Source organism: Castanea sativa, chromosome 9 (genome assembly GCF_040712315.1).
Source record: "Castanea sativa cultivar Marrone di Chiusa Pesio chromosome 9, ASM4071231v1".
NCBI lineage: Eukaryota > Viridiplantae > Streptophyta > Magnoliopsida > Fagales > Fagaceae > Castanea > Castanea sativa.
In genome coordinates this window covers 41,012,091-41,025,543 of record NC_134021.1, presented here as the reverse complement: position 1 = coordinate 41,025,543, position 13,453 = coordinate 41,012,091, and the positions used below count along the sequence as shown (strand labels likewise).

General features: G+C 34.6%; 1 protein-coding gene across 3 annotated transcripts; it reads right to left on the bottom strand.

The window, feature by feature from the left end:
- Nucleotides 1-4,424: 4,424 nt before the first annotated feature.
- LOC142609926 (uncharacterized) lies at nt 4,425-8,284 on the bottom strand. Of its 3 annotated transcripts, none has more exons than XM_075781651.1 (2): nt 7,962-8,284; nt 4,425-7,385 (listed from the first exon to the last, which is right to left on the bottom strand). In XM_075781651.1, exons 1-2 carry the CDS (start codon nt 7,972-7,974, stop codon nt 5,356-5,358), a joined length of 2,043 nt encoding a protein of 680 aa, XP_075637766.1. In that variant the 5' UTR covers nt 7,975-8,284; the 3' UTR covers nt 4,425-5,355. The 3 variants fall into 3 exon arrangements, with proteins under 3 accessions (XP_075637766.1, XP_075637767.1, XP_075637768.1); XM_075781652.1 differs by having other exon boundaries at nt 4,425-7,378; XM_075781653.1 differs by having other exon boundaries at nt 4,425-7,375.
- Between the last annotated feature and the right edge of the window lie 5,169 nt (nt 8,285-13,453).

Sequence of the window (13,453 nt, the reverse complement as noted above, 5' to 3'; positions counted from 1 at the left end):
AATTTGTATTCTCCTAATTTAGCCGTTCAAATGAGCTTACATTGATGCCCAATAACCTATGAATATATTAGAGTTAGCTTAATATTTGAATTACCCACCATATTTTCTAGCACTAAAATGTTCAAATTTTCCTTTAATTGAAACTTAAGGTGGTGCATGCATGGTTCTATGGGTTCCGAAATTGTAGCTCAAATGACATTTTATGGTGTTTTAAAGGAGATATTTAATGTTCAAAATTTAAATTCCTACTACCCAACTCTTTAATAATAATAAAAAGAAGAAAAAACTATTATTTAATAAAATGGCCCCCTTGACTTTTCAAAAATCTTCCCTCTCTTGTATTTTAGGTAAAAAATAATAATTTTGGACAAATTTAAATAATATCCCTCCTATATTTTTACTAAAAACATGTAATGCAATTATATAGTTGACCAATGCATTTTTTTTATTTCCTCTAATTACTCTCATGTTGTACATAACTTATTAATTGACCAACTTGATTTCTTTGGTTTGAGAAAATGCTAATCTAATCCAACCCATAGGAATTGGGTTTGGTTGGCAGATCGAGACATACCTACAAATTAAAAAAGAAATTTAAGTACATATATTTTCTAAATTATTAATTTAAAATTAAATTACACCTTTTTTTATATGAAAATTATACAAAAATTTCAAAAGTTAAAAATCTCTAATGATAAGTAACTTAAATCATTTTTTCAATCAATTAAAAAAATTTATAATTATATTATTTTTGCTATTACCAAAATAATAAGGGACATAATAATTTTCGTTAAAAAACTGTGTCTTAAAATTCTATGACTAAAATTAGACTGTCATTAGTAATTTAAAAAAAAAAAAAATCAAACTAGAGTTGGACAGAAAGTGGTAAGGTCTAATTGAAATCAGGGCTGGCACAATGTATTTTGGGACCTAAGGAAAAAAAAAATTGAATGAGGATTTTTATTATTTAAATAATTAAATAATGTTTTATTTAACTTAATTATAATATTATTATTTATTAAAAAATATTTTCCTGTAATTCTTGAGATACAAAATTAATAATTAAGTATGATAAATGATAAGAGAGATCTTTTAAATTTAATTGTTAACATATGGGATTCCTACAACAAGAAACAATATCTAATTTTGGCATTTAATTTGCGTAGAAACCGTGTAAAAGGAAGAATAAAAAGGTAATTCGTAATTGACAAAAAAAAAAAAAAAAAAAAAATTGCTTTACCAATTACCACAGTACTTAATGTGTAAAAGGAAAAAACTAAGATCAATAATTGAATAAATAAAGAATTTTTTCCCTGTGCATATGGTGTTTGATTCCGAGTGTTTTTATTTATTTTAGTTTTTTCCTTTTATTTTTATTTTTATTTTTTTTGCCTTCAAGAATCAGTCTATAAAATTCTTAATTTTAAGTTTAATTTTGATAGACTCTTCACTTTCTGTGCTTAAGAGTGGAAATTTTCACAATTTCAAGTTTTCTATTACAGCAGATAGATTGATAATTTAAGAAATTCAAATATAGAATTTGTTTTAAAAAAACAATTTATTAACTAAAATTTTGTTGACAATGCATAGAGGGATGGCCATGGGTAGGGTATGGGTATACCCGACTCATACCCTATCCGAAAAGTTTACCCATGGATACCCGAATATCAATACCCGTTAGTATCCATACCCGAATCTTACCCGAATTTATTATCCATGGATATCCATACCCTACCCGAAACCCATTTATTATTATTTTTTTAATCCAAAACATTTTAACTTAAAAACTAACCAATAGCTTTATCTTAAAAAACCAAAAAAAAACTAATCAATAAAAAAATTTTAAAAACCCAACCAAACAAAAATTAGAACAAAAAAAAAAAAAATACAGAGCACGCGCCTATCTTTTTTTATGAGAGAAATTTTAGTCTCTTTTTCTATTTCTTTTTTTCCTCCTCCATTTCACTCCTCTCTTTTTCAAAAACAAAACTCTCACCTCTCTCTCTCTCAATCTCTCACCCATCATCCTCCTCGTCAAGCTTCTACTGCAAATCACAAAAACCCAATACAGAAAAAATTAATAGTCCAACTGAACTAAAGGTCAATTTTATTTTTATTTTTATTTTTAATTTTAAAAGCAAATCTTTCAGCTTGTCTTTAATCACCGGGAAAAATGCAAGAAAATACATAAGATTCAATGATTTCATTTCATTATCTCAGCAACCAAACAGAGGATAAAGCAAGATTTCGTCAAATGAAAACCAAAATTAAAAATCTTCACAAGCTCTACTCGGATTCTAGTCCAAAATTATCGATTTCTCGCGACTCGCCGAGTCGATGGCCAATTTCATCCAGGCTAAAACCACGCTTACTGTCGGTCCGATTCACCGGCCTCCGTTCCTCTCCACCAGGCAAATCGCAGTCGTGACCCTAATTTGGATCCCCTTCGTGATCAAGAAGATCGTGAAAGGCAAGACCTTGCTTCATAATCCGAAGCTCTGGCTCGCTGATTCGGAGATGGAGAAGACCACCGTAGTGGTGGTGTTGGTGATCGGAGTGATGAGTTCAAGGTACTGGTGAGGATGAAGGCTCAAGTGAGAGAGAGAGAGAGAGAGAGAGAGAGTGAGTGAAAGTGAGAGAGAGTTAGGTTATATATATGTGTGTGTGTGTGTGTGTGTGTGTGTGCACGCGCGCGCGTGCGTGGGGGTCGGGTATGGATAATATCCATACCCTACCCGAACTATTCGAGTAATATCCATACCCTATCCAATTAAGTTCTACCCATGAAGAATTGGGTATTATCCAAAACATTTGGATCGGGTAGGGTAGGATATCTATTACCCAATGGGTATGGCCATCCCTAATTATAATGATCTAACGAAGATAATAAAAGACATTTTTTATATGAATAGTAAAATATATATTGTTGTTATATGAACAAACCATTAAGCTTGCAAACCATGGAGAAATATAAATAAATCTTTCTATCAAGATGGTAAAAAAGATAGAGGCTCAATTAGTAAGCCCTTCATGTGGCATGCTTGGATATGAAATTTCTACTCTTTGATGCTCATAGATTTCAGATGGAAAAATCAAAACCTTCCATTTAGCAGTTGGCTCTCAACATCAATATATGAGCTCTCAATTGGAGTGAAGGAAATGGGAAAAAGCAAAAACGAAGAGAAAGAGGTTATAAAGTAAATACACATATATACACATATAGGTCTATTAATACACTGCAGAAGAGGGGAGATTAAAAAAACTTCACAATTTTTATAGCATGGTGATTGATAACTTAAATTGCATAACAAACCCACAGATGTCAACCTTTATTAATATTCTAAATAATAAATAAAACTCTAGAAATTATTACATTATATTTCTGATAACCAGAATCACCCAAACCAAACACAGCATAGTGAACACCTTCCAGCCAATGCTTACTTAAATTTCTTTGCAGAAGAAACTTCCAAAAGACCTACATAAAAATGAAGGGAGATCAGAAGAAAAGGAAAAGGAGAGGGTTGGCCCAAATATAGAGGTTTTGGCCTCTTCCAAAAGAGAAACAATAATATTCATAGTAACTCCATACCATCCTTCATGGGATCTGGTGTATCTCCCTGGCCTGTGGTAGAAACAACAAAAATTATAGTGTCTTCATGAGGTAAGGAACTCTGAGACAATAAACAAGTAATATGCTAATAAGAAATGCATTCAAGACATCATAGGAAGTACCATGATGATTTTATTAACAGAAGGCACGGGTTTTCATTACTTAGTAGTAGAAAATTATACAGATCACTTGTAACAGTCAGCACTAAGAATTCAGGAAAGGCACAAATGATTCTCCTTTTAGGAAAAGGAAAGGAAAAAACCCTGAGAAATCTCCTTTGGAACTCCACCAAAATGTCAAAACATCATGCACAAGGTGAAATACTGCAAATCCTTACTCAATACTCCTCCACGAGATGACTACCTTATAACCCTCAATACAATGCATGTCATCTCCATCCACTTACTCTCTCTAAGGCCAACCAAGAGGGCTACAATCTCAGCTCAATCTGAACAGAAGAGGAGAGCTAGGTTTGTGATTATACTTTGAAGCAATATGCAAACAAGGATTGAATATTAGACTCCTTTACTAACAAGTTGAACAACCAGATGTCAATGCATAATATAAAACTGTATGAGGCTTCTCCATTACGGTAAGATGCTTAAGGTTGGGTCCACAATGATCTCATGGTTTTCATATTTGGCTGGAAATGATTTCTAGCTTTCTAGACTTCAATATTCAGACAACAGGGAGTAGATCCCTGAGCTATAGAGAGTCTTTAATTCTATAGGATTCTGTTAACATTTCATTCCCCTTAATGAGGATTATTCTTTGGATGTAATTTGTGCGCTGTTTGACAATGGAAGAATCATTTTTTTCAAGTAACAAAATTTTATTAGAAGAAAAAAACAATTTCCAGTACACCAAAAGTGTGCTTAGAGAGCAACAGCATCAAGAAAAGGTACAACTATCAATCAAATCGAACAAAGTAGAATAAGAATGGCTGAGTAAAGCAGCCATCCAATCAAACAAAACACGTAAAGAATCATACTCAACTTCGTTGCAGTCCTCTTGAAGCCTTCAAATGCTGTAGGATTACACTCCCTCTAGAGAATCCACATAAGGAACAAAGGTGCTGCAATCCAGACAGCACTGTCTAGCATATCTCCCCTTCCAGCACGTCGCCAAACACCAAAGGACTCTGTGCAGCATAACCCACTGCACCCCGAATAAACAAAACAGAAGGGACCAGAACTCACTAGCGCACTCACAATATAGCAATAGATGATCAACCATCTCCCCAACCTTCTTTTTTTTTTTTTTTTTGATAGGTAATTGAAGATTTATTGCATAAAAAGGACATCATGTTCACGATGACGAACACTCTGAACTTAAAACGGATACAAGTAACTCAAGAAGAGATACAAACAGAAAGGAGAAAATCAAAAATAGAAATACATTGTGGAAAACCCCAAATTCTACTTCACTAAAATAAAGTCCCAACTCTTTCTTTAAAAATTAAAAATAAATAAAGTCCCAACTAGTATAGGCTTCAAAAGATCTACAGATCTCACAATATCTTCAAAAGTATGATTATTACGTTCCTGCCAAATTAACCACATAAGACAAGCTGGAACCATATTCCAAATATTAGAGAAATGCTTCCTCAGCCAATTCCACCAACCAAAAAGAAGGGAGGCTATTGCCTTCGACATCACCCATTGGATCCCAAATATAAAAAAAACTTCACTCCACAAAACATAAATCTCGAGTCCCCTATCCCTATCCATGTGTTGTTCCTCTTATGGTCTTGTTCGTGACTTTTGAAAACTTTCTGTGAGGTTCAATTGCTCTATCAAAAGCCAGACGTGGGTAAAAAACTCCCCACCTTTTCTCAGTTGCTGAGCATGATTATTTCCTTGACAAAGGGTTGCAACATAAGCCAGGTTCTCAACCCAAAACTTACTCAAGATCTCCCACTTTCCATCCATTGGATTTAGTTTGTTTGCAAGTAAAACTGCTAAAGATAATAGATCTTCTGTCAACAAATAATTGTCTACCTTATCGCTTGAAGTTTCATATTCTGAGATCAACATTGCACAAGCGTCGGGTTTAGGCAGTTTGGTGAGCTTTTTCTCTTGAAAAAAATTCTTAACCCATTCACATGTGTTTTCAAAACTGAGTATCGCATTTCCTGTTGATAAAACGAAAGGACACATCACAAGAATATACATCATATAATCTGATATATCCTTGCTCACTTCTCGATGAAAATTATTTATAGATTCGTTTGCACTAGCGTGTGTGTAAAAGCAAAGATCTGTAGCAATGTGCCAGATTATAATTCTTTGGTAAGTTTCCACATTTATAGATCCACTATATGTTGTGTATTGGTCATAATCTTCGGAAAACCCTTCTCTATTGGAACTTAATTTTTCCCTGAAAGTGTTGTACACCAAATCTTTCAAGTCATCAGAGATTTGCTTATGGGTCCTATAAAAGAGCATCTGTAGTTCTCTATTTAGTTTTGGCAGAATGTGATTGAAGATCCACTCTCTCCACCTAGCAAAATGTTTTGGGGTTCCATCGTCAACCTCAGGCTTATAATCTTTGAGGCAAAAGCTAAGTAGATTTAGTTGAGCCACTGAATTAGACCACCTTTGTTTGTTAGTCATCAGTTTATCATAACGGTTTATTATCGGAGCAAAGAGTTTCTCAAGAAGCTTCCTTAACCCTTTAAAACGTGGCCAAGGCCAATCAGAGGCACTCAGTAAAATGACAGCATATAGCTCTATAAGAATAGCTCCAACCATCAATACGTAAGTAATAATCAAATCTGTCTGTGACAAGTGCTTGTGCCTTTCTTTTAAAAGGAAAAGCACAGACACAAAAAGGATGGAAGTAAAAGAGAAGAAACGGAAGATGAAACCCCAAGCTGTAAAATACAAAGGAGCCTTGGTGTAGAAAACATCATAGGCATATCCGAGTTCAACCTCAATCACCTTCCAAGTGTTTTGAGAATCAAGAGAAGCTGAGACACTATCAACCAAAAACCGATGAAGAAAGGGGACCCTCTGATTTAGAAAGAGACGTCTAAAAATTTCAAACAGCCGAACTGCCTCTGCTCGTATGGGTCTAATATCGTCCACATCAGGACAAACTATATTCTCTCCATAAAGTTTTTGATAATTCTCACGATTTGAGAGGTATACATCTGCTTGTTCCGCAAGTAATCTACGTTTCTCTGGGCTTGGATCATAGAGCTTACGTTCAGGCAATGGAGCGTTATTTGCTAATTGCATCACCCATATCCTTTCGGCATACTTAATAAACCCAGCAAGAAGCATTGGAATAGTAAGAAATGACAACCAATTCCCCTTCCAAGACAAGTAAAAGATGTAGAGTGCCACTCCTAATTGAACAATTAGTCCAAGCAAGTGCCTTAACCATAATTCATTGTCTTGTACTGCGTAAGCTGTAACTGTGTCTTGTCCACCAAGATGCAACAATAGAAATGGTGCCCAGAATGTTGTGAGCTCATTTTGTAATTGGCAATCATTGCCATCACAAGAATTTTTTTGATTATTGGAAATGACACCTAGCGCAATAGTTGCCACTGAATCAGCACCTAGATATGAAAACCAGATAATGATCCTTATCCAAGTTTTAACACTATATCTTCTCCGACTGCCCAAGAGAAGAAGAGACAGTTGTAAGGTGAGACTCACAAGAACCAACACTCGTAGCTCCCAATAATTCCATAGTTTCTGCACAAGGTCTGGAAACACTTGAATAAGCCTTCGCATCTCCAAGAAAACCCAACTGCTAAAAACTTAAACCAAAATTTAAACAAAAATAAATAATTATATGTTGGCAAGAACAATTCATTAACTAGAATTTATTTAGCATATGCCTCTTCACCAAAGTTATCAAATATGGAAATGGAAAAAGATACAAAATATATATACTGAATAAGTTTTTCTAATACGAGTATATACGCTACTTTAAATAATTAAATTATCGTGGGTTTAAAATTTTAAATCAATATATTATGGCAAACAAATCACTCCCTAAAAGGTACCTAATATACTTTGTATTGTTTCTGTCTATTCAGTTTCTTCCATCAATTTGTAATTAATACCTAGGTAATTTAAATGCTAGTGCTTACAGTCTAATTTTCTGATCATTTGTTCGAGCTTGCTGAACTAATTGTCTTATCTTTTTTAGTCTAAATATAATTTGCATTTTTTTTTTTCATAATTCAACATCTACAGCCATGGGGATAGGGAAGATTTGAATACTGGTTCTCCTAGACAATACCATTGAATCATCAGCATTTATTTTTGCTTATTTATATATAATTTATATTTATATCATATCTATTTTTTTGTTTACATTATAAACATACCTGTTAGCACCATCTTCGTTCAGCCTCTGAGTCTTCTGGTTGCAAGCCTACCTTTCTTGGATAAGAGTTTTTTGAACCGTCGGTCCGATTCACCGGCCTCCGTTCCTCTCCACCAGGCAAATCGTGGTCGTGACCCTGATTTGGATCCCCTCCGTGATCAAGAAGATCGTGAAAGGCAAGACCTTGCTTCACAATCCGAAGCTCTGGCTCGCCGATTCGGAGATGGAGAAGACCACCGTAGTGGTGATCGGAGTGATGAGTTCAAGGTACTGGTGAGGATGGAGGCTCAAGTGAGAGAGAGAGAGAGAGAGAGTGAGTGTGTGTGAGTAAAAGTGAGAGAGATAGGTTTATATATATATATATATATATATATATATAGAGAGGATGTGGCTTGTGTCCAGTGAAAGTTTTCACTGGATACGTTGGACGGTGGACACGCGTCCACTCTTAGACACGTGTCTGAATCCAGATATGTTCAGTGAAAATTTTCACTGGATAAAAGTCTTACCCTATATATATATATGTGGGTCGGGTATGGATAATATACATATCCTACTCGAACTATTCGGGTAATATCTATACCCTACTCAATTAAGTTTTATCCATGAAGAATTGAGTATTACCCAAAACATTTGGATCGAGTAGGGTAGGATATCCATTATCCAATGGGTATGGCCATCCCTAATGCATACCATTATTTCTAAAGGTTTTAATAATTTGATTACCATGAAATTGGGCCTTAATTATATTATCTTGGTTGATAGATGGGCCTTCTATCTATTGGGCTTTAGGCAATTGGGTGGAGCCGACCTTGATTGAAATTCTATCTTTATTGTTTTAAGGGCATCTTCATCCCAAAATTTTATCCTATCTTATTTTACCATCTCAAAAAATTATTTTATCAATTATACAATAAAATAATATAAAATTATCTACCACTTATTTCTAATTTCTATCTCTCTGTTACTCTGTTAGCCACACCTCTACACAACAACTACCCTCTCATCCACACACCAACCACCGTGACCCCAAACCCACCACAATCCCAACAAATACCAACCTGAGAACCAACCCGCAAACCAGCCACAACCCATTGAAAAAATTATCAAAAAACCCAGTCACCACCACACAGCAACTACCATGACACCAAACCCACACCACACAACAACCACAATGGCCAAAAACCCACCAAATATCTAGGCACAAACCAACCAAAAACACCCACAAAACCCATTAAAAAATAATCAAACAAACCCACATCAGCCACCACCATGCCCACTGCTCACTGCCCTCTGCCCACCACCACCACAACACCACAAACCCACATCAACCACCACCACCATCAATCACCCATCCCCACCACCATGGAAACCTTCCACCACCACGAACAGCAAATATAGAGAAACACGCAACCAAATCCATCACCATACCCATGCCGACCTCGCTGCTACAAACCACGTCGGAAACCCATGAACATGCTGCCGCATCTGCCACCACATCAAACCCTTGATTCAAGGGGAAATAGAGAGAGAGGGGGGAAAAAAAAAGAAAGGGAAGAGAGGGACGAGAGAGGGGGAGGGATTGAATGAGAGAACTAGAACTGAAAAAGAAGAAAAAGAAAAAAAGAGAGAAGAGATGAGAGTAACCGGTGAGAGAGAGATGAGTTGATAAAGCAAACACTGAAAATGAATAAAATATTAGTATTTTCTTTTACCATTGAGCTACAGTGTGATTTTACAGCACAATTACAAATTTTTTTACAATACTTAGCATTTGCAAGACCGGCTGTTGGTGATTTTTGGACTTTAATGCTAAATCATTCTAACATTTCCCATTTGGTAGTCCCAATGAGAATGCTCTAATAGGTCGGTTGTTAATTCTATATATATTCTATACTTATTGTGAAGTATTTATTGAGTTTGAGAATCAAGATTTTGAAGGTGCCTATCAATTATTTCTCTTACAAAAAGAGTAGCTGTGGGATGGTAGATTTGAAGATATGGACTACAACTTTACTAATACTACTACTAGGACTAGAACTGGAATTAAGACTTCTATAGACACCTGTTTTCAATCAAAAAAATCCATGTGTCTTGGAAGTCATTCAGTACTTATTGATCTTTGGTTTCCTCCACTATTTCAAGTGAAATTAATATTAGAGGTAAAAGAAAAAGTACATTTTCAGTTGTTAACTGAGAAAGACAATATGAAAAAAATCTTGTACGATACCATCTATTTATTTGTATAACACTCTTTATTTAATTGTTCGAATCATGTGAAAAATGACACACAATTCATTCACAATCACACATTACAAAAGAATTTTGCTCATTAAGTAAATTGTATTTCTTTACATGAGGTAAGTATGTTATTCTCCTTTTCTCTCTTTAATTATTCTTAGTATCTATTTGGTTAACTTGTTCAGGGGACATTATTTCAAAAACTAAGACACATTTTGGTAAGATTTTGATAAATTATTACTAAGGAATTTTTTTTTCTAAAAGCTGTCCAAAAACTTGTTGAGTCTTAAATAATGCTTTCAAGTATAGGATTGTCACCAAGTAATACCATGGTGAGTCCAAGGTCAAATCCACATGGATAAGGGAAATGATTAGTAAACCACATGAAAATAAAACTAAAATAGTTCAAATCATGGTTCAATGCATGATAATTTTTATCCTCCTAATTTAGCCATTCAAATGAGCTTACATATTTGAACTTACATTGAGGCCCAATAATCTATGAATATATTAAAGTTAGCTTAATATTTGAATTACCCACCATATTTTCTAGCACTAAAATGTTCAAATTTTCCTTTAATTGAAACTTAAGGTGGTGCATAGTTCTACGGGTTCCAAAATTGTAGCTCAAATGACATTTTATGATGTTTTTAAAGGAGATATTTAGTGTTCAAAATTTAAATTCTTATTCCCCAACTCTTTAATAATAATAAGGGTCTTAATAATTTTTGTTAAAAAACTCTAAATCTTAAAATTCTATGACTAAAATTAGACTGTCATTAGTAAATTTTTCAAAAAAAAAAAAAAAAAAAAAATTCAAACTAGAGTTGGACAGGAAGTGGTAAGGTCTAATTGAAATCAGGGCCGGCACAATGTATTTTGGGACTTAAGGCAAAAAAATTGAATGAGGATTTTTATTATTTAAATAATTAAATAATGTTTTATTTAACTTATAATATTATTATTTATTAAAAAATTATTTTTCTGTAATTTTTGAGATACAAAATTGATAATTAAGTATGATAAATGATAAGAGAGATCTTTTAAATTTTATTGTTAACATATGGGATTCCTACAAGAAGAAATAATATCTAATTTTGGCATTTTGCATAGAAACAGTGTAAAAGGAAGAATAAAAAGGTAATTCGTAATTGATCAACAACAAAAAAAAAAAAACAAAAAAAAAATTTGCTTTACCAATTACTACAGTACTTATTGTGTAAAAGGAAAAGAAAAAACTAAGACTAATAATTGAATAAACATAGAACTTTTTTTTTCCTGTGCATATGGTGTTTGATTCCGAGTATTTTTATTTTTTTAGTTTTTTCCTTTTATTATTATTATTATTATTATTATTATTATTATTATTATTATTATTATTATTATTATTATTATTTTACACCTAAAAAATTCTTAATTTTAATAGACTCTTCACTTTCTGTGCTTAAACTTGATAGAGTGGAAATTTTAACAATTTCAAGTTTTCTATTACAGCAGATGGACTGATAATTTAAGAGATTCAAATATAGAATTTGTTTTAAAAAAAAATTTATTAACTTAATTTTTTGTGACAACAATGCATACCATTATCTCTAAGGGTCTTAATGATTGGGCCTTAATTATATTATCTTGGTTAATAGATGGGCCTTCTATCTGTTGGGGGCATTGGGCAATTGGGCGAGGCCGGCCCAGATTGAAATTCTATCTTGCTTTAAGAGGCGGTGGGTGTAATGTCGGTTGTCAATTCTATATATACTTACTGTTGTATTGGCACTAAATAGATAAGCGTAACCAAGAAAACCGAGACAAGCTAAGAAAGAAAACCAAGCCAAGAAGAAGACGAAGAAGAAGAAGAAGATGATGATTTGGCTGCCATGTGGATCTAAGTTCAATCCTGAGGATGATCAACTCATAAACCTGTATCTAATGAAAAAGGTACGTGGGCAATCCTTAGGCTTGCTTCATGATGCCATGCAATATTCTGGTTCTGTTTATGGTTCTAATGGAAATCCTCCTTTGCCTCCATGGGATTACTGTACTCATGACAAAGCATTGTTGGATTATGAGAAGTACTACTTCTTTACTATGTTAAACAGAGTAAAAGGTGAGAGCCGTGTGGCTCGTACGGTCGGTCATTATGGGGCTTGGCACGTAAGTAGTACCAATGAAGTCTATGATCCAAAAACCCAAAAACTTATTGGGATAAATAAATTGTTGAATTTTAAGGTACATGAAAAAGACGGGATGAGCAAAACTGAATGGATTATGCATGAGTTTAGTCTTGCTGGGGATTCATTGGAGGGAGCAGACCCAGAATTATGCCGCAAGTTGGTCCTTTGCGTTATTCAGAATACAGAGAAGAAGGGTTTTGATCATAAGGGAATGAAGTTTAATTTCAGGCATTGTTTCTCGTGCCGAAATCAGCAGCAACCTCTCCAAACAATGTGGAAGACTAGGAATCAGGCTATTGAGTACCAATCACCTTTCCCAAACAACAACTTTACTACTCCCAGTGAGACAGGAATTAGGATTGGCACCTCATCTGGCACCTACCAATCAAAAGTGAATACTAGTTACAACCGTACAGCTGGTGCTGCTACTGCTGCTGAAACTGGAATTGGTAGTTCATCCGGCACCTATGTTGAAGTGGGAAATTCATGCACTAACCAAGTCTTCAATTCAGAAGCAACCCGGCCAACCAAGAGGATATGCAGACTTTATCAAGATATGGGCATTGGCATGGACATGCCTAGTCTACCATTGGGTAGTGGGTTCGAGTTGGGGAATCAAGCTCTTCAATATTCCTATCAATCATCTTTCTCTAACACCACAAATATGGGAGCTTTGTACATGGACTACAACTTTGCACAAGAGACAAACATAGACATGCCCACTCTACCACCGGGTAGTGGGTTCGAGTTTGGGAATCAAGTTCATCAAGATGCTTATCAATCATTTCTCCAGAACCCCACAAATAGGGAAGCTTTGTACACAGAGAGTATCTTTGATCAAGAGACAGGCATGGGCAAGCCCAGTTTACCACTGGGTAGTGGGTTCGATTTAGGGAATCAACCTATCCAAGATGCCTATCATTCATCTCTTCCGAACCCTAAAAATATGGGAGATTTCGATTCAAAGGAAGCCTGGAGCAAGAAGACATGCTGTCTGCCACCAATACCACCCAATATTGGTCAATCCTCTGGTTTTGGCGGTTTTAATTTATAAGTTATAGGCACAAACTTTTACTTTAGT